General features: G+C 34.9%; 1 protein-coding gene across 2 annotated transcripts; it reads right to left on the reverse strand.

Moving 5' to 3' along the window:
* Positions 1–22,537, reverse strand: bard1 (BRCA1 associated RING domain 1). 2 transcript variants are annotated; one of them, XM_043248417.1, is made up of 10 exons: positions 22,488–22,537; positions 20,610–20,675; positions 18,165–19,156; positions 16,959–17,039; positions 15,264–15,436; positions 9,455–9,581; positions 9,155–9,287; positions 7,606–7,701; positions 2,315–2,412; positions 1–380 (listed from the first exon to the last, which is right to left on the reverse strand). In XM_043248417.1, the coding sequence occupies exons 3-10, from the start codon at positions 19,152–19,154 to the stop codon at positions 45–47; spliced, it is 2,034 nt and encodes a 677-aa protein (XP_043104352.1). In that variant the 5' UTR covers positions 19,155–19,156; positions 20,610–20,675; positions 22,488–22,537; the 3' UTR covers positions 1–44. The 2 variants fall into 2 exon arrangements, with proteins under 2 accessions (XP_043104352.1, XP_043104351.1); XM_043248416.1 differs by lacking the exon at positions 22,488–22,537 and adding an exon at positions 22,218–22,397.
* Between the last annotated feature and the right edge of the window lie 281 nt (positions 22,538–22,818).

The following is a 22,818-nucleotide window of genomic DNA, read 5'->3' on the forward strand; positions in this document are numbered from 1 at the left end:
TTTGATGTTGTGAAGCTGAAACAATAACACACCGAGTATAAGGCCTAGTGCTCTGGCACTGGCAGGAGTTGAAAGGCAGCTATGCATTCCAGAAACCATGTGGATGGAGCCGACCAGACCTTACCTACTCTGACCTTCTGGGGTTTGTAGGAGCTCTGAGGATCATATAAGATATACTGGGTACAGAGAATCTGGTCTGAACCAGGCTGGGCATGGTAGGCCGCTGCGCTCAGGGTTTGTGTGACGTCGCTGTCGGGTTTGGGCTGGCGATTCAGAAGCTGTCCACCACCTTCTTTCACTAACTGAATGAGCTCTAGTTTTGGTGGCTTGCAGAAGGAGCCCAGCATGTAGAAGAAGCAGCCATCAAATAGGGGAGGGAGCTAAAGATGTAGGAGAAAACGAGAGAAATTTAGTACACAAAGCATCAATAAAGTACCTGAATATTAGTTATGGCATCCTATAATAGCCTGCTTTGAGATTATTGACTTTTTGCCATGTTGATAGTGGAATTGACTGGAAATGATTTGGAAAAGCTGACTGGGTGACAATACAGGCCAGATTTGAGCCCACAATTCCCACAAGAGCACCAAAGCTCAATATATCTAAAGTGTGCTAATTGGCAAGGCAGAGTTAAGACGGTTAACACTTTTCGATCAAAACATTTCCATTCCTGTTCCAGTTGTTTGTGATTACTTAATCAGGATTTTTAAAACATCTATAGAGACATTTCTAGCTGATGAAATGCTGAGCTACTGATCATAAAAAATACACATGACTTTAATATTTGACCTATTTCTGGGACATTTCCAGGGAATTCCACTGAAGTTATAATTCCAAGTTTTTCAAGATAGCAGAAAGCATTTAAATACTGCCTCACATATAAAAAAAAAAAAGGAAAAAAGTAACTAACAACCTGCCACAAAGAGATAAGTGTAAAAAAAAAAAAACGAGGTAAGACATGGTTCAGTGAATGTCTGAGCCACTTCTGTGCCATCAATGAAAACAGCTGCAGGACATTTGGGGTTAAAGTAACAGGCTTTCGCGCCGGTCTGGTCTGGATCGGTCTGCAACAATGCCAGCTCAGGGGAGCCGAAAGATGCCCAAAGAAGAGATCTGCCCATATATGGGTCACTGGCACTTGTTGAGAGGTCAACATGCTAGACTCGGGCCATTAAAGCCTCACAATAACCAGGACACAGCTGCAATAATCACACAAATAAATGAAGAACTCAACTATGAAATGTGTCTTTTGCATTCCAATGCTGTTTTGGAGGTATTATCTAAAATAAATATCAGCTCGATGTGGAATGCATGTGTGAAATAAGGCAAAAAAAAATCTTTTTTGCTCAATATTTATAATCTCTCTGCATATTTATGCACTGATGATACAATTTAGATTAAAAATGCTTCAGTAAAATAGTAATGAAAGCATAATTTTAATATTTTCACTAAACAAGCAATCAATAATTACATTTACCTCTATAACAAAACGCACCAACATAGAAATTTAGGTTACATTTTATTTTAAGATGTCCTTGTTACAGTGTGATTATACATTTCATTTAGGTACTGAGTAATATTAATTAACACATGCTTACCATATGGTTAGGGTTCTTATTAAGGTTGGCTTATATAATTATTCATAATTTGTTCTTAAAAGTACATGTGTAAGAGGGACCCCTTAAAATAAAGCGTTACTGAAAGTGTCCATGTTTACCTTAATATATATATGATTAACTGCATCCAAAAATTTTTTTTTTTTTTTTTGATGCAATTAATTACATCCTATATATATATATATATATATATATATATATATATATATATATATATATATATATATATATATATATATATTTAGAAACATCACCTCAACCTATGCCACGCAAACCCTGCTGTTTTCACGTTAAAGAACTGCAGAGGGGCTGCTTAGCAATCAGAGCAGAACATCAAGCCTGGCTTCTTCCCTGCAAAGCATTTGAGTCGTACACCGTGGCCTAGGGAGATCACCAGTGCCCTATATTGTCACACAATGCACAGTCCTCTCATAAAGTCACTAGTGTGTTCCCTCTTTTTTTGAATTCTCTGTCCTCGGGGAAGTGTGTGACTCTCGAAACAAGCCACAATCCATAGCACAGTCAGTAATAAAAGCCAAGCCGGCCTGAGGAGAGCAGATCAACATGGCAGATTGACAATGAGAGACCATTAAAGAGCAGGAACAGGAGAGGGTTTCGCTCAGCCATTATTCCTCCTCTCTGGAGAGGAAAATGTGTCGATAACTGTTAGACCCTCCACATGTTGGCCTGTCACTCACCAGGCTGCCTCTGTTCACGCGGGCACGCAAGGGGCCGTCACCTGCCTCGTACTCACACTCCCCGACCCAGCTGCCTGCCTGAAGGCTACAACTCACCCCTGGAAGAAAGATTGAGAGTAAGAGAACTAGGCATAGCAGACTTACCACCCATATATTGATTAGCATTTTAAACCTGTAAAGCCCGACATTTGTGTGTGAAAAAAAATGTTTGTGTGTGTATGTGTGTTTTTCAGGCTTTTATTGCCCATATAGTTTGACATAGTAAGCATATAGAGTTCACACTTGAGGACAGGGCTGGGAGATATGACTTCTAATCAAAACCTCAATTAACACTTTACTTGATCATGATTGTTGAAAGATATACATATATATATTCATATATACATATACACACACACATATATACAGTATATATATATATATATATATATATATACAGACACACACACATATATATATACATGTGTATATATACACACATATATATACATATATATACACACACACATATATATATATATATATATATATATATATATATATATATATATATATATATATACATATATACATATATATATATATATATATATATATATATATATATATATATATATATATATATATATATATATATATATATATATATATATATATATATATATATATATATATATATACATACACACACACACACATATATATAAGTCAATAGTTCATTAAAAGGTTTGTAAGGTAATTATACTCAACTATTAAAGGTGATATTTTATATTTCTAATGAAAAAATGCATTTATCATCTTTAATTTTATGCAAACAAAATAAATACATGATGCCATATCAAAAGTAGAAAATAAACAGCATCTCTTGCAAGCAAAACACATAAAATATTGTCATGCGAAAATATAGAAAATAAAATGTAAGTGGTTTTTTTATATGATCAAATTTCTGTCCTTTTTATTGTAGAAGCAAAAAAATACATAACGGAATGTAATATATTTATGACTGAGAGATGTACAAATGGTCATCAAAAGTCTGCATCATATTTTATACATTTTAACATTTTAACCATGAAAATATTCAATACATTTAACATTCATCAACACAAAAGCTATTGCTTTCATCAAAGCCATTAAATATTTAAGAATTATATTATTAAAACTGTGAACTAAATTAAATGAACTATTTAGAGATCATGTATCAAATATAAAGTAGGCTTTACAGGGATAAAGAGCAAAAATAATCTGCAATTATTTATTCACCCTCATTCACGTGGAATATAAAAGGAAATAATTTAAGAATATTTCCACTCAGAGATTTTGCAGATAATACTTTATAAATATTGCTTTGGAACAAAGTGTCTGCTAAATGAATAAATGTAAATGTATTATAAAGTATGTAAAAGTATTATAAAGTAGCATTACCAAGTTGAGCTGCTACTGCTGCAAAAAAAATAAATAAATAAATAACTAACACAGCATATATATTTGGAACAAAAACCCCAGCATGAAAATAATGCCAATTTAAATTTTTCGGGTGAGCTATTCTTTTAAGTATAAAAGAAATCTGCAGTTGCAAGGCAAATCAGTAGAACAGCAGTGATGCAACGCGCACTTAAATTTTGCAAGTCTTACGCTGTATTTTACAACTTTCACTAGTGAAAAGTAACAGAGCAGGACAAGATTTTCAGGGCATGAGGATGCACTCTCAACAAGGGTGAAAACAATCTTTTTGCTCATTTCTGTCAGGTAAATTCTTCACAAAAGGTCTTCAAGCGCAATATACTACAAGTGATCTCAAGGCTGTCTAAAAAACACCTGCTGCTTCACACACACACACACAAAAAAAAAAAAAAAAACACAAATCCTCCATCACAAATCTTCACACGCTCAACTTGTTTACAACTATTTGATAGCGTTCTGCTCGGTTTGCCCTAGTTGTACGTCTGGCTGAAATGGCCCTTTCTTGACTGAAGAGCTCTGGAAGAGCAGGCAGCTATTGTGTGTTGTTCCAATGAGAATGATGACAGAAAAAGGACAAGGGGAATAAATGGGCACCTTGTAGAGTCTAAAAATACATATGAAGAGGAAAGATCTCTCATTGCTTCTTATGTGCCTTTACACCGAGCAGGTTGACACATTTTTTAAAAAATTTCCAAACGTACTTGTGAAGAAAGAATTTATGTAAATATGAAAAATGTATACGTATACAGTATGTACAGTATATGTATAAATGTATGCACGGTAACACTCTTGTTAACTATTAACTACTATTTCTCTTCTTAATACATTTTAAATTAATTTTACACTAATTTGCTTCTTTTTAATAGTTAGTATGGTAGTTGATAAGTTTAGGCATTAGGTATGTAGAACAAGCTCATGTACAATAAGGCAATAATATGTGCTTAATTAACACTAATAAATGGCTAATATTCTATTATTATGCATGCAAATAAGCCATTAAAAAGGTTTAACAGTAAAATAAAAGTGTCATAACACACTTAAATACAAAATACGCATTAGCTTCACTTTGCTTTTTAACCGCTATCTTGACTTATTTTACTTCAGACTATCCAAATATTGTTACTTACGCTTTTTTCATAATTTTATTATGCAATAATACTAATAGCATAAATAATTACAATGCCAAGTGCGAGCAGGCCTGGAACGAAAATCAAATTGTAGGAGAAACCAAACATTTCTGTCCACCTCCCACATAATGGAAAAACCCACTTTACATAAAAAAAAACAAAAAAACACATTCTCTTGCAGCAGCGTGATGCTACGCCATTAGCGGGATTAGTATTCCTGCATTCAGAGTGTCACTGCATAACGTTATCTTTATATCCTGAACACAGACACCACCTATAGGAGTGCATTCAGACACACACACAATCCTCCACAGTAATCATGAGCTGTAATTGCACTTCCTCTGCCTCTTTAATTACAGTCTTCATTTCCCGGGACCCCGTGAGGGCGGTGGCGGTGAGGATGCTACATCCCGGGGTTAATCCGACTCTCTCTCTGGACGACAGGGCCAGGTTGTTAGCCGAGGAGCAAAGAACTATTAGCATATTAGCTAATTAGATTCACGATGATGGGAGAGGACAAGGAAGCTAGGAGTGTGTGTGAGTGCGCGTGTGTGTGTGTGTGTGTGGCGGGTGGCTGTGGATGGGTTGCGCTGGCAGCTCACACACTCATGGGCACTGAACCGTGATACACTGAGCCATAGAGACCCATACAGAAGAACAGAAAGCTGAGGCACAGCATCAACGGCTCATAAAGTGTGGCACAGACAGAGCGCTAAACTCAACCACGTATCACCACTCGCTCTTCCATTTGAGACTTTTTTTTTTTTATTGCTGCACGATCTGGCCCAAAATCATATTGCGATTAATCTGATGAATAAAACAAAACAACTTCGATTTAAACAAACAATAGTGATATAAACATAAAAAGTTAGACAAAATGTTACTGCAGCTAAAGCATAAATTACAGCATGCCTTCAGTTGTTTTAAGGGAGACACTTTTTGTTACACGCATTTGATATATGGTCAGGTTAAAAATATTGTACTATTATTATTATTTTTAATTTTAAAAGTATTTCTTAAAAAACACTGTACTACAAAACGGTACAAATAAGCTTCTTTTTGGGAACTTATTACAATATTTTTGTTATTTTAAACCATATTATTCTTACTCCCTAAGATAAAATATTTTTTATTTTATATTACATTAAAAATGATATCATAAAAACATTTTAAAACTATTTTTAGAATTATTAGTATTAAAACATTTTAATACTAATAATTCTAGTGAACAGTGTTGGGTGAGTTACTGTAAAATAGTAATTAACTATTAGCTACTAATTACATCTTTAACAGTGTTATTTTATAATTGTAAAAATTACTCTCTCCAAAAACTTTTTCACTACTTTCCAAATCCAATATCAACCTCAACAGGTTAAGGATACAAGACATGACAACGGTTTGTTTAATAATTTCAAATAAAAAATAGATAACTACCTAAATTATTAAAGCAATTAAAGTCCAAATCCCAGTATTAACTATGACTTTGCCTTAGCATACTCCTAATTACTGCTTATAAATACTTAGCAAAGTAACGGTTACGTTAAAGAAAATAATTTAGAATAAGGTCTTACAGAATAAGAAATTAATGTGTGTGAAGTTTTCTTTTAAGTAATAATAAACAGCCAATATCCCAGTAATATTCATGCTAATAACCAATCAGTTAATAGTGAAAACTGGACACGGAAGTGTTACCAGTATTCTTATTTAAATATTTAAATGTATGAAAAAGCATGCATTTTCAAGTTAGACTTTTTCTTTTTTTAAATCTACTATTGTATTGTGTAAATTAATTTAATTTCATAAAAAAGTACCTATAATTAAATTCCATAAAAAAAAAAAAATAAGAGTAAGAGGGAAAAGTAATTAAATTACAGTAACTAATTACACCCAGCACTGGTAGTGAATATAGAGTACTTGGAAAAACACTGATTTAAATCTTTTTTTTTTTGCTCACACATGCAATTAAACATTAGAAATTGTTACATTCAATATCCAGCACGTAACATTTCTACTAGACTTATTTTAAACTGATAAATGATGTAGTAAAACTGCCCTCAAAAGGTGTTGTCTGCCGTGGGCTGGATATTAAAGATGGATGACAAATATGTTAACAATAACCAATATCAAAATAGATAGCTTGGAGAACAAACACCATTTGATTCCTTCAGGCTGCATTTGTGCACTTCTGAGGCTGCTGGTGCACTGACAGAAATGAACTCGGCACAGAAGGCGAACTCGAAAGAGCTAGCCATTTCTTGAATTGGAGCTAAATGAATGGGCAGCACAGTCGGAGCCTGCTGATTTTCAACTGAAGCTGTGAAAAATCATACGCACGGATATATACGCCTCACTAAATAACTCGCAGAACAAGGACCGCATGCCAAGTTCACAGCGGCGTCAAACGGAATAGAAAAAATAATTAACGTTTTTAAATACACGATATCCCACAGAGCCAAACAATAGCGTTAATATTTTTTTCACAGGCTTTACGTGTATTTTAAAAAGGTCTGCTCAACAGAAATAGCCACTGCTCGAGTAAAGGCTGGTGTACTGTACCCGTTCTGTACAATCTTTTTTGTGGACTACATTTCTATAATCCAGAAACCCCAGCATTCAAAAACAGACATACTAATGCTAATATTCGTATAACTTTGCTTAAGCATAAATGTATACAACGATATAAAGCTTCGACGCATTGCTTACAGCTGAAAGTGAGGATCCAGCAGCCGTTGAGGACACCCCGAAGTGCGGTCAGGGACGAGGGCATGATGGGAACATCTGGTACAACCACATGGGTGACTGGACAGACATTTAATCAAAGAGGGAGTCAGTAAATACAATAAAAATTAAACACAATAAATAAATAAATAAACAGTAGTTATATAGCAATAGATTCATTTCTATTGAGAAACGGTTATATTTTCTGTTTTAGTCATTTTATGTGCTTTTATGATATTTTGTTATACTGATGTCTTATTTCACTGAAAGCAATTTTTATCAGGTTCCGTTAATGCTAACAATTAACGCCAGAAAAACAAAAATGCAATATACAGAGGCTCCTAATACAGTAGAATGCCACACTTCAGCAATCCCTTGAGATTATTTTAATCTGGCCAACGAAAAAATCCAAAAGCTCTTCCCTTTGTTGTGTGACAAACACGAAGCCTACATTCTTCGACAAAATTTTATTTTAGCCTTGTTCCGCCATGAGCAGCGAATGAGAAACTGCTTCAATTACTTTAATTCTACTCCGTTTCAACTTTGATTGCTCAGAAGATGAGACACCGCTCATTGTTTGTCTGTTGGTGTGATTTCTGGAGGAGTCGAAAGACTCTGCGAGAGCTACATTTGTCACTGAAAGTGCTGGTTTCATAATGTATGATTTTATAATGTGCCTCTTATGCTTCAGCTGGATGCCTTGTAATGCACTTCTGTGTGATGGAAGAAAGGCAAAGAAAGAAGAGACGCTTCATTTCACTGCTTTGAAAATGTCTCATTGTTTTCTTGAGCTGTTTTGAGCCGTCCACGTCGGGCTGAAATAATCTTATCCTCATTAGACTAAAAAAAAATTAAATAAAAATTCACACATAATTTACAGTCATTTAACATGGTTTATAGTCATTATATGCCCCACATTTCATAACAATATGAATAGTATGAGTGCGTGTATGGAAATTGGCAAGTCGAAAAAATCTGGAAAAACTCCTTTACCTTTTCTAATATAAACACTCATACACCTGCGCACATAAGTATGTTTATCCTACAACCAGATTCAACTGATTGGTCCATTATTTAAAAAAAACAATATTAGACTGTGCCATATGTCAAAAGTTATAATAATAATATACTGCATTTATGACTTGTATACAATACATTCGCCAATTCCTTTGAATATGGCTCTTTCAAACAGCCAGAACTATCCATTTTATAATATTGTTCTGTGCTTTCCTCATAAGCAGTAAGCCGTTTTTGTTCAACAATGAAAAAAAGAAATGCTTCTTGAGCAGTAAATCAGCCTATGAGAATGATTCCCGAAGGACCACGTGACACTGAAGAGATGATGCCGAAAACGACATCTTACGGTACATTAAAAATAGGAAACATTTATTTACATTTGAATAATTCACAATAACTAAAGCCATGAGAACAAAAGTGTTTAAAAATATATATTTAAAAAAAAAAAAACTTTCGAACAGCAGTTCATACCTCAATACCACTCATTTCTTTACTCAAGAGCTCAAAGAAGATGTACCTGCTCTACAAAAGGAGCGCACTTGTTTCCCTCCAAGGAGTTGAGCTGCTTTGGTGAGCTGCTTCTGCTGAGTCTGCGTCAGCTGACTGCCAATCACAACCACTGGACCCGTCTCTCGCACAAAGCCCGCAGCCTGCAAGAATACAAATAAACTGTAGAGCGCACTTCATTTGCATTTATGTTCTTGACAGATGATGTCTCAAAGCGACTTGCAAGATGATGTACAAAAGACCGGCGATTTTTATCTGTTTGTTTTGAGCGTGTTTGTTTGTCTGTAAGGAGGGTTCGGGTTGTGTATACCTCACTCGGGCTGGCGGGGGGGTTCGGGGTGGTTGTTACAGGATGAGGTGCCTCCGGGGCCGTTCTTAGGACCTCCTGCATTTCTGGAGTCAGCGCATAATCTACCGGCCGCAGGCCAAACATATTTCTGAAATAACACAGTTATATGTACAGTTTATGCAAAGCGCTATTTACCGAAAATAAAAACATTTTCAAGGACATATCTGGCAAACTATGTATCCTCTAGATGCGTTCTTTTAAGCCTGCTAATGCCTCACTCAAAGGAACGTTCCAACCAACTGGGAATAAATAAATCTCACAAAACATCGCACTTTGTGTATTTGTCTTGTGGCCTTTCGCATGGCTATGAAGTTTAAAAGAATGGAAGATGTCCCTTCTGTCATTCTAGGGTTCATAGTGATGCTCACAAGTCCTGTCTCAAACAATCAGGATGGGAGTTTTGCGGCTGAGAGAAAGAAACAATAGAATTCTGAATGTAAAATTGTGCAATTGTTTAAAACAAAAAAAAATATTACTGCTTCTTTTGAGGAAATGTTCTTCTCAGGGAACTTTATATTATGCGTTGTATCATTTTTATATATATTTTTTTTATTAAATTAAGCAAACAACATCTTTATTTTTGCTTTAATTAGTTTTTTTGTTATGCATCTTTTAAGTATTTCATATCTGAATATTTCCCTGCACACTGCTGTAGCTGACAAAATTCCTTATATTTGTTTAATATAATGCATTCATATTTCTGTGGAAGTAAGATTTTGCAAGCTTCAGCAGTAACACAGGATTTTTCTCCTCCTTTCTGTATAGTTTAGGATATCCATGTCCTACTTTTTGCAAATCATAATCAGGTATATTAGTGTAAATTAAAATGCAAATTAATTTTTTTTTTATATTTTATTATTTAGCAAGGATGCTTTTCCACTGCTCAAAAGTGATATTAAACGTATTTAAAATTGTACAAAAGTTTTATGCACGCAGTGTGGAACACAGCTCTAAGTAAATAATGACATCCTGCAAAGTTTTAGATCTGAAAGCGCACCTTATATAACAAGTTATTCTCTCCCTATAGAAAGAGTTGAATCTGAACGATTGAAAAGAGTCATTTTTAAAACGAACCTCAAGCCATTTCATATTGATGTCAACATGAAACATTAGCATATTGCCCACCCACTTGTTGGTCTTGGTCTGAATGAAAATGCACATTCATTCTTTGCCACTAGGTGCTGATATTATAGCAGTAAAAATAAAAATAAATAAAATAAATAAATGCATTAAGACAACAAAAGTGTTTTTTGACCTTGCATTCCTGTCAACCTGTTTTTGAGGACTCCAATAACTAAAATATAAAGCTTTCATTACCCAAAATAGGGGCACTTTAACATGAGTTTATTTCACGCAGTTATGATGATTTTTTTTTTTTTTTTTATTGTGACCCAAAAAATATCAGCATTGCGAAATAAGTTATATTTAACTTTTATTTATTTAGTTTTTATACAGTAGCGGAAACAAGCTTCCACACATTTGTGAAAAAGGACCTAATAATATTCAAGCATTCGAAGATTTTGACCTCGTTTACGCAGCGTAACCCACTTAGCATGCAAAACTATCAGATAAGCGAGAGGTTAAGGCCTGGGACAAATCCGAAGAGGATCTGTTTGGCAAGCAGTACGTGACGGCCTCTCGTCAGATCATTTGTCCCTGTTGGCTGGTAGGGGGAAGAGAGGTGGAAATGAAATAAAGTGGAGAGGGATGTATGTTGAGATTAAGCTTCAGCACAGATAACACCTGGGGGGCAATTAAGAGGTCCACTGGTCCATAAAATTTCATTTGGATTCATGAGCCACCCCCCCCCCCCAAACAAGCCCACAGTCTCTTCACACTCCCATAGGATGTAAATGATTTTGTTTTGGTGCCGCGCACAGCTTCTAATCTCAAAAAGTGAAAATCCAATAATGCCAAAGTGTCTCATACGCAGAGACCACATACATGCGTGCGTGTGTGTCACCCATACTGATAAAGGGGAGGTGTGCATTCATCACCTCCAGCAAAATAAGACACTCCATGCGGTTAAAGAGTGATATTAGCGAGCTAAAACCTCTCAGCAACTGCATCCATCTCGCCGTTGACAAATCAGACACAGATGCCAGTGGTAAAAGGGACCAATGAATCACAGATCGATGGAGATGTGAAAATTAGTCCTCGGAGGTGCTCCAGCTGTTCCTGTCCACATAACCGAAGCAATCAAGAATGGTGCCGCTAAGCACTAGAGCTAACCAGATCTCATCGATTGGAAGAAAGCAGTGCGCTCCTTTGCTCGGATCACATCAACAAAACAAATCGAGCTTATGCAGACCAAATCCATCTAAATTTGCCTACTAGTACACAGCTGTTCTGTTCCGAAGCCTAGTGAGCTGCCTTACTAGGTGCCATTGCATCTTAATTATGCTGCCTCCTAGGACACTCTCTTCAGAAAGAAGGCAGCATCATGGATGGAATGGAAAGCAACAAGCTGAAAAAATGCAAGATTAGTGGTCGCCAGTATGGGTTTTTCAATGGCTGTTGTAGATTGACAAGCAGCCAGGCAGGCATTGCTGTTTCAAAACGGCCAAATACTGGCCTGGTCTATGTAAGGCAAATACACTACCAGTGAAGATATTTTTAAGTGCATTTATTCAACACTGATGCATTTAAGCGGTCAAAAATTACAGTAAAGATTTCAGTTTCTAATAAATGTTGCTCTTTTGAAAATTGGTATAATTTTTTCTACAAATATATTAAGCATCACAAATGCTTTACAAAAGAATAAAAATTATAAAAAACAATTCTTGAGAACCAGATTTCTAGTTTTTATATTATCAATCAATCTATCCATCTATCCATGTACCCATCTATCTATCTATCACTTTACCTTTGGAACAATTTAATATTAATGGAGCCGATTTAACTGTAATATATTTTTTTCACAATATTAATTTGTTGCTATATTTTTGATCAACTAATGTTCTCTCAAAAAAAGTAACTTACTTTTGGAACAATCTAGTACCAAGAAATGAATAATTTATTTTATACAATAATATTTTAGTGCTGTCAAACAATTCATCACATCCCCAAAAAAGTTTTTGTTTACATAATATGTACTATTTATATTTATTATGTATTTATAACACATACATATATATACATATATATAAATTATATCATATATAAATACATTTTATAAGCACAACATTTTCCTTAAATATATTAATGCATGTATGTGTATTATTATTTATTTTATTTTGTTATTATTCGCAATTAATCATTTGACAGCACTACTTTTTACTATCTTTTTAATCAAATTCAATGCACCCTTGGTTAGCACGAGAAACTAACAACATTAAATACGTTACCGACCCCAAACACTAGTGAATAAAGATTAAATAAAAATTTTTTGGGAAAATATAATATTTTATATGTTTAAAGTTATTAAACCAAACTCTACAGGTCAAGTCAAGTTTCATGTGAAGTGCTGTTTATGAGATGCAGCAAGTATCTGTTCATATAGAGCGTTCCATACCAGTCGCTTACGAGTTTCTGTGACAGTTAGGAGGCTGCTTACGTAGCTCACTAGAGCTACCGGCCCCGTCTCGCTTGTAGTTGCTACCCTCATGGTCCCTCAAGAAAGAGCTTTTCAGATCTGAAAAGCATTAAAGATTACTGCTGGTACAGCAGGGATGTGCCAGTCAATTCATACAACACATTACAGCGAAGCCTCTGCCCACAGCAGTTCCCCCCATAGCCCCACTGCTCCGATTCCAGACCGCAAGGAGTGAAAGTGATTGATTATGTCTGACAGGAGTGGATTGCTTCTGTGCAGCGCTTCTATGACAGAGCTGATGCTTCACTTCACCATTGACTAACGAAGCATAAATCTGCTGATGCTTTATGCGCTCCCAATGTACAGCACAGCACTAGTCAATCAATGTACAAAGGGCAGACAGACAAAAAGAGACGCAGAGACGCATGCAGAGAACTCTCGGGATGAGCATCCGCGTACTGGGTTCACTGCCAATCTTGAGGAAACAGAGTTCATTAAGATAAAGGGCATGTGGGAGGAAGCGAAGCAGAAGTTCCTGAACATCTCGACACCAGGTACACACCATGGCGCGGTTACAAGTTACAAAATATGCAAATATGAAATGAATGAATAAAGCACCATAGCATAACCGGGCTGAGAAATATATATGATGGTATACCATTCAACAGTAGAAAGGCGTCTGTAGAGATTTGTAGCGCTGAGGTGCAGTCACAAGCAGAAACACTGACTTTTTTCCATTTATCCATTTAATATTGTTTGTTTGATTGTTGAATGATAAGATTCTTAACAAATCTTTTTTTTATATTATTTACATCATAAAAAAAAATGTTTAAGTTCAAATTAAAATTAAAACTCAAGTACTTTTGATTTGTACATTTTATTTATTATTTTCATTTATTCTTTTGCTGAAAATAAAAAGGACCAAAAACCCTTACATATACACACACAAATGTGTATGGAAACATACAGAAATAAGGCATAAGAGTCTTCATGCAAAAACATTAAGAACAGTCTTTATCAAAATTATTAAATAATTGATATTATTTTAATATAAAAATACAAACATAAAAAGGATGAAATATATATATATATATATATATATATATATATATATATATATATATATATATATATATATATATATATATATATATAAATAAGATTAAAAACAAATTGTAAAAACTTGTTTAAATCGTTAAATTGTAATAATATTTGAAGTATTTTTAATTAAGAGCATTACAGCTTTTAATGATTATAAAAGGCATTTGAAAATGTGAAATTCAATTTATATGACAGTTTTATAATTTTTATATTATAGTTATATTATAGTTATTTTTACAGTTATATTAAGTGACTTACATTTTAGGAACACTATTTGATTGTGCTTCGTCAACAAAATTAATTCTAAACATCAGAGCTGAGTCACTGCACATCTCCAAGCAAACTGTTTAGGAATCAGCTTTTGTTTATGAATCAACCTGCGTTTCTGAACAAATCTAGCAAGTCAATGATTCAATGACCCATTCATGACCCAAGTTTCATTTTTAAAGTATAAATTGTTTAACATTTCTATATTCAAAACTTTATACTTAAAACATTAGTCTCATAACATTGTATTATGAAATGCATTAATGCCACCAGTAAAAAAATCTGTATATATTCCTTAATGCCACATTTGTGCTCTTCTGTGCTGTGCAAAGATTTCATTTAACTTGTAACTTATTCTTCAAAAATTGTATCTTATTATTTGAATTGAATGTGTGTGTGTGTGTGTGTGTGTGTGTGTATATATATATATTTTTTTTTTTTTTTTTTTTTTTTTTTACAAAAAGGGCAATGCAAAAGTTAACAATTAGTAATCACTCACATTTTTTTGTCTTTTTATTTCACAATCTTTTTATTTTTTATTAAAAACTGTCACATGGTCATGTGCAAATTTATGCATAATATATATTTAATTTTGCCAGAATTGCAGGTCTTTATATCCAAGAAGGTTTAAGGAAATATGACAAGTTTATTATCACTATAGATTTTAAAGGGTTTTCTAATTAAATACATCTAAAAGGTCATCTAAAATGACCATTATTACGCCCGCCCCCTCCCCTCCAAGCTAGATTCACCCCAGTGAATTCTGACCGTTTTCACCACGGACTGTACCATCTGGCCTGACTGGGTTTATTTTCACACAGTTAAATATCAGGCGATTGGTAAGAGGATGCAAGGTCAAGCACTCACAGGACACTTTGGGAAGCGCCGCGTTCAACCAAAAGCTTGACCACCGGTATCTGACCGTTTCTCACGGCGTCGTGCAATGGAGAGTCATTCTGGTAGCCTGGAGTGTTCAAGAGCGCCCCCTGCCTGAGCAGTTCCTCCATCACTCCCAGGTGACCCAGATTACAAGCCTCGTGCTGCAAAAACAAAAACGCAAATACAATGCATAATTGCCTTACGTAGCAAATATAACAACGTTCTGTCATATCATGAAGGATTATAAGAGCAATAGCATTATTATAATAGCTTGAACCTAATAACTCCCCAGCATCAACAGCTCGGCAAAGGCCTTTAAGCTAGGCCTGTGAAATTCATGACTGAGGAGAAAGGCAGTTACACATTCGCAGGGATTTTTCTTTAAGAAACTTAGAACATGTTGCGGTTCATTATTACTCAGTTGTGAAAGGTTTTTCATAGAAGATTTATGATTCGTTTGTTAAGAATCCCCATTTCTAATTCTCAACAGCCTACTGTAATGTGAAAGAAATAATGATAAATTATTTAAACCATAAAGTACATTTGTAACATACAATTTCAAGCATAAGGAACCTGATTTAGCGTCATACTCGTAGGGTTGTTTTATTAAAGTATAATTTTTGCAGAGGCACAAACCATAGTCTTGGCTATTTAAAAAAAAAAAAAGAAACTGCTACTGTTTAGGAAGGAAAGACACAGTTGACTGAAAACACACTGACCTTTAGTCTACATGGGGTAAGTATTGTCTATAACATATGGGATAAACTGTCACAATGAATCCTGAAAAACACTAAAGCCACATTTAAACAATGACATAATAGAAAAAATGTTATATATAAATATCAAAACATTGTTTGGCAGACACATACTGAAATGTATCATAACGAATGATAAATTCGTATCCTTTAACATGTGACCACTTGCCCCAAGCTGACCTTGTCCTAAGAAAACAGTTCAACTTTCAGCAAATATTGTGGTGTCGGCCCAACAGCTTGCAAAAAATATGATCTATATTTGTATATAAAAATAGCTGATGATAGTTTAAGACAGAATTGCCTGAACTGTAATCAAATTAAATTAAAATTTAGTATAAAATATAAAATTATAAAGACCTTGTTTGGTCTTTATAATGAAATATATCTTAAAGACCAAACAATAAATTAAAATATTAAATGAATAGTTCTCAGATACAAGTTGTGCTCATAACAGTAGTGCGGGTTGTACTGAATTTATTTTAAACTCATTTATTTTCTACCTCTCGGGAATTTTGTGACTTGTAAAATACTGCGCTGACAGTAAATGCACACGCTTATTCATGTGGCAAAACAAGCAAAATACTACTAGCGTTCATATTTCACTTTACCATTTCCGAGCGCAAAAAGCTACATTGATCTTACACTTCATCAGCTAAATGGAACGCAAGATAGAGGATTGCCACAAATAATAAAATATACATTTGAAAAACAACCATAAACACAGAAGGGTAATGGTAAAATCTATAAGAACCATTAGGATGTTATAGTATTCAGCGAACATGCAGCATTCTGCTAGGAAAGCATACATTGCTGCACATACAAAGAAAAGCTTTCCAACCATTTTCAGCCCAGACAACCTCGAACAAGAGACAAGGCTGTTGTGTGTGAAAGATTTATGTTGGATTGTGTGTAAATTCTCTTCTCTCACCAGTGGTGTCCAGCCCGCGTTGTCCTTCAGGTTGGGGTCGGCTCCCTGAGCAAGGAGCTTACGGACCTCCTCCACATCACCCTGTACAGAAGACCGGGGTCAAAAGGTCTGTGGTAGCAGATATTGATCAACCAGACTCACTGACCTAGCATCAATCATTAAGTGGTGAAAGTGACTCACTGCCGGAATGCTAACGAAGAACGGTCTCAGATACGGTCAAAGCAGTACAGTAAAAAACAAACAAAAAAACGTGCGACAATCGAATCGGTTTCAAGGGGAGTAGGGGAAGATATTTCATTTCAAATAATAGGTACGATAGCAATACAAAGGCTTATGCGCTTTCCACAACACAAGGCACTTTTTTTAGGCTTCGGTTTTGACATCTCCACCCATTCCACTTTTGCACAGTTTATCTGCTTGCCAAGATTATTCATTTAGCGCATTCACACACTACAGTAATTAGGTTTTGCTTTAAAAGTTGTTTATAATAATTTGTATACTTATATTTTTCACTCTTATTTTGAATAACATTCAATTTGAAGGATTTGTGCGAAGTTAGAAGAATTAAAACACATGCTTTTAGTGTTCACAAAATGTGATTTTTTGATTGAAACTAGTTTTTAATTTTTTTTTTTTTTTTAATATAATAATAAAATATTTAGACTGACTTATCTTTTTTCTCTCAACAACGCAATTTTGACCCCGGTCAAATTATATGCATGTGAATTTTTTTCCAGAAAATAAAGTAAAAATATGAAAAGGGCCGTTATTTAAACAAATACATATTAAACAATAATTATTTTCAAGTCATGGCCGAAAAACGCTAAATAGAAGATATAAAAATTATTATAATTTATACTATGTTGTTAAATAAATAAAACTAAACAAAATGTTATATTTAATAATTTTATTATTAAAATTATACTATAATATATACTATGTTTTTAAGTTGTAAATTTAAGTTAGACTTACATGAAAATAGACGTAACAACAGGGAAAACAGCATAAACAGAGCATGCACAAATATGCATTTATTAAACGTCAGTCAATACAGAGTAAAATAAAAACTATACGCTATTAATATACTGTGTATTGATACTGTACTTATCAACTTTTAAAAGCAAGCAAAAAAAATGTTCTATGTCTTGGCATCAAAGCTGTCTTAAAACACCGTTTTAGCACAAATTTATCCCAGCTAACACAAACCTTTACGGCAGCTAAGTGCAGTGGTGTCTCTCCATTGTGGTTCTTTTTCATGTAAGCAGGACCTGCCTTGTGTCTCGCACTTGAAGACTTCCTCTTAAGGTGAGGGGTAGCTGGCACCGCATTCTGCTTCTCACAGGACTGTTTGGACACTGTCAGACTCCGAGAGCGGCCTTTAGTGGAAACAGCTCCTTCTTTAGATGACGTCTTCCTCCATCCTGAAGATGTTCGCCGTTGTTTTGGTGTCCTCTGTGGATCCTCGCTGTCCTGATCCTCTCTGGTTCTCTCATGCACTTTGTCAAGGGACAACCGAGGAGGCCCTGGAGTGTTTTCATTGGATTCCTGCGGGACATCAGTGACAGGTTTAACCTGTTGATCGCAATATGGTGAACTGGAAGCTGCAGAGCTTTGCTTCTCAGTTTCTTCAACTTCCAAATTGCTTGGGATGCTTTTTTGGGGAACTTGATTCTGTTCTTGATGGACAGCCTTACGAGTCTCCTCAGGCTGGCTGTGAGGGAAATGGAAAGTAACTCTCATACCGGACCTCCTGTTGTCATCTCCAGAACTCACTTTCTCATCTTCTACATCCTTGTCTACAGCACCTTCTTTTCCAAAGGCCCACTGTTGATTGATAGCTTCCAGCCTCAGCCTCTTACATTCTTGCGTAGTCCACGTTTTGAGCCTTTGAGCACCACCAGTTGCTTTGCAGGTTTGGCTGATTCTTTTTTTCTTTATTTTCATATTGGCCTTCCCCCGTGGAGGAGAGGATGTCCCAGACTCCTGGGAGGAAGAGGTGAAGTTGTAGACGGACAGGTCCTTTGAAGCAGGTGATGTATTGGCTTTCTTTTCCTGGAATTCATTTGATTTGTTTGAGTTAACAGGTTTCTCAATGCAACAGCGAACTTTGCGACTCTTTGGGCTAAACCATATTTTTATGTTCTTCTTATTCCTAGGGATAAAGCTCTCATCCGACTTCTTGGTATCGGAGACCATGCCTAAACAAAGAAAACCACATTTGACCATTAAATAAAAAAAAAAGTCATCTCAGAAAGCAAGATATAAAAGCTGCACACATTCAAGCACTAAATAAAAGACACAGTAAGGTAAAAAAAAAAAAAAAAAGTATGTAAAAATGTTTAGGCAGTGTTATAGTGCTTAATGTTTATATATTAGTGCAGATTAATCGTATCCGAATTTTTTTTTTTTTTTTTTTTTGCATAATGTAGGTGTACTGTGTATAATTTTTATGTATAATATAAATACACAAACAATCAGCATATATTTAGCCAATATTTACTTGTATTTATAAGTATATGTTTATATTCATAAAAATTATATCATATACAATTTTTATAAACATTTTTCATAAATATAAACATGCTTGTGTGTATTTATATACACACACATTATAAACACTTATTTTGGACGCCATTAATCGCTTGACAGCACTAATTATATATATATATATGTGTGTGTGTGTGTGTGTGTGTGTGTGTACTTATACTGTAAAACACTCTTCTAGTTATATTATAGCTATTATAGTAAACTAAATATTGCTTTAAATAAAATATAATTTTAACTGAAACAACAAAAACTGTAGACATTAATTTACATTTAATGTAATAAAATATAAATGATAAATAGTTGTCTTTTAGTTATTCCATTTGATATTACTGAATTTATTACTATCATTGTATATTACATAAGCTTGAAAAAACGTTCAAGATGAAGATATTTTCTGAACATTATAAACGCTATTCATAATTGTACAGAACCACTAAAAAGTTAGTTGCATGTTTAATTTTTTTTTTGTTTTTTTTTTTTATCCCTTGCATCATCTCAGACATCCTTATTTGTCATCGCTTTAAAAAATAAATCACACCTTTAAAAGAACAGTGAGCCTTGACATCATTTTAAGTAGCGGCTAAATGTCCCCTGGTGACATTAACCGTGTAATGATGACAAGAGCTAAAGCAGAGTCTGGTGTGCAAAGGTGTAATGAGCACATTTATTCGGTGGTTTTATCTGCTTCTCCTGCCTAGCTGTTGTCTTTGATGCTACGGCAGCACCAGCATGAGTGAACCAGCATGACCTCTCCACCAACTCAATCTCCTGTGCAGCGTTAAACGCCCTGACCCCTGGGGCACAGACCTGTCTGTCAGACAGCACATCTCTCTGCCATCGGCAACAGCACCCCGAGCTCGGAGAAAACTGCTAAATCTACTATGGAAAATTACATTTCATAATTATAGTCATTATCAGTCTCAAAGTTCAGTTGAGGATTTGTGTTGAAAAAAGAGAGAACATCAATTGAAGAAGTCCGGTGTTCAGTACATTACATTAAGGGATGTAATAATACACATGTATTAAAGTAATAATCAGGGTCGGAGCCCAAGGGGCCATTCACGGGGTGATACTTTATGTAATGATGCAAAAGGCTTGTCTTACTTGAGGACTCTGAGGGGTTCAAGCGGGACTCCAGTTTGCTCCAGCATATGGGGTCCTGAACAAGATCTAAAGGACAGACCGCATGCATACATAAAATACACAAGAATATTTGTTTGATTAATATATATTCAAATAAGCAAACAGAATTTCACATACTTTAAATAAATATAAAAAAATATATAAATTTTTTTAATATAAATGTTATCCATAAAAGATATATATATATATATATATATATATATATATATATATATATATTATATATGTGTATGATTTTTGAAAGTAATACCTCCAATACCACGGTACCTTTTAATGATCAAAATTGAGAAACTATACTAAATGTACAAAATATAACCATTTGAAATAATGGCTTTGTAATTCAATCTGTATTTGTGAAGAAAAGCCCCATTTTGAGCCAGTAGGGTACCAATGCATTACCTCATTCTTTAAAAAAAAAAACGTTATTACTAAAGTATCTTTTCTTATTATCTCAGTGCCGTTAAAAAGGTTGCGCTATTTAAAGACGTATAGAAATTGCAACGCAAAATCTTTGTTTTGAGTACTGAGCACATTCGCATTTGTGAAGCTGAATTTTGGTTTCAAAAGGGCTGTGAAGAAGCCTATTGTTCATTTTGAGGGATGAAGGCCATTGCATGTACCACCGAGTTGAAAGAAGAAAGAAAACTGTATTTAACCAGGACAAAGAGTGAAGTGGACAGCCCAGATGCACAAGACTGCAGAAGGCAAGAACTTCAGAGTCTCTAGCTTGAGAAACAGACTCCTCACTGATGTTCAGCTGGCAGCTTCAATGAACGGCACACACCAAACACCAGTTTCATCTGCAACACTGAAAAGACTCTGAGGCGCTGGCCTTTTAAGAAGACTTTCAAAGATAAAACCACATCTGAAGTTGGCAAATGCGAAGAAAAGGGTAGAATGGGGGGAAAATAACTTAAAAACTGGATGGTAAATGATTAGACAAGAGTATTACGGGAAGGTGAATGCAAATCTGAGATGCTGAAAGTCCATGAAAAGAGCCCTAACAAGCCAAAAACACCTGTATGGGAAGTGTTGCGGAAAGCTTGACATGAATCATTATATGAATATCTCTAGTAAACTGACTGCTGGGATGAGGCTGCTTGAAGGGTTGCCAGGTTTTCAAAACAAAGCTCAATTGCTATTCCAAACTAGCGGGTAAAAACGGGGCTTTTTGACGGGGCTCCCCTGGTAATATAGCATAAATATTCGGTTGAATATCACATTATTCAAGGTCCCTTCAACCCACCGACATAAAAACAACTGGGGAAACAGTGTTAAAGTAGCCTAACTATGCATGAAAACTGCCAACCTGGCAACACTGTCAGATTTTCTAGCACAGTTGCACAGAGAATACTAAAGATACTAAAGTAACTAAAATTAAGCAACATATACAGTACAGAGGTAAACGCATTAATTTAATCGTCACTGCGTCGTTTATTAAATAAAGTTCATTTGACAAATTCATGTCATAGACCACAAAACGCTGCAATTTATAAATAAGCTACGGATTCGGATAAGCATTATGCGAATCAATAAAATCAATGGCAGCAGCAAACATTTCTAAATTACCTGCTAAGTATACGTTCAAGGTACAGCGGCTCTCTCATAAGGGACGAGCTGCAAGATTAAATCAAAATGACCGGGACTGGGCAGGATGTCTCTACTGCTTTCATTATGAAACTAAAGCACAGCTGCCATTAAACAGCGCCAAAAAAGCCTCTCTAATCCTGTTTCATATCAGAGTTTGACTCTATGACAGAATTATCCTTCTTGATCCATGTTAATAACAAAGCAAGAGAGCGATCACGACATTTTTAAGACTTTTTTGAACTCACAGACCTGTTCTGAAGCAAAAGAACGCGGGAACCGAAGGGGAGGGGCTTAACGAACTGTGGTTATGATTGGTCCAATGGGCATTTGAAGTGCAGCGCTTTTATTTACGCAAGCATAGAAACTCAATATTAAGCATTAAGAAAATGTTTTAAAACATAAACTTCTATGCATGAAATATTTTGTCTTGTATGTACTTTTAAGTATCCTGTAATTCAACATTAGATAGATAGATAGATAGATAGATAGATAGATAGATAGATAGATAGATAGATAGATAGATAGATAGATAGATAGATAGATAGATAGATAGATAGATAGACAGACATGCCTGAAATGC

Source organism: Puntigrus tetrazona, chromosome 9, assembly GCF_018831695.1.
Source record: "Puntigrus tetrazona isolate hp1 chromosome 9, ASM1883169v1, whole genome shotgun sequence".
Taxonomy (NCBI): Eukaryota; Metazoa; Chordata; class Actinopteri; order Cypriniformes; family Cyprinidae; genus Puntigrus; species Puntigrus tetrazona.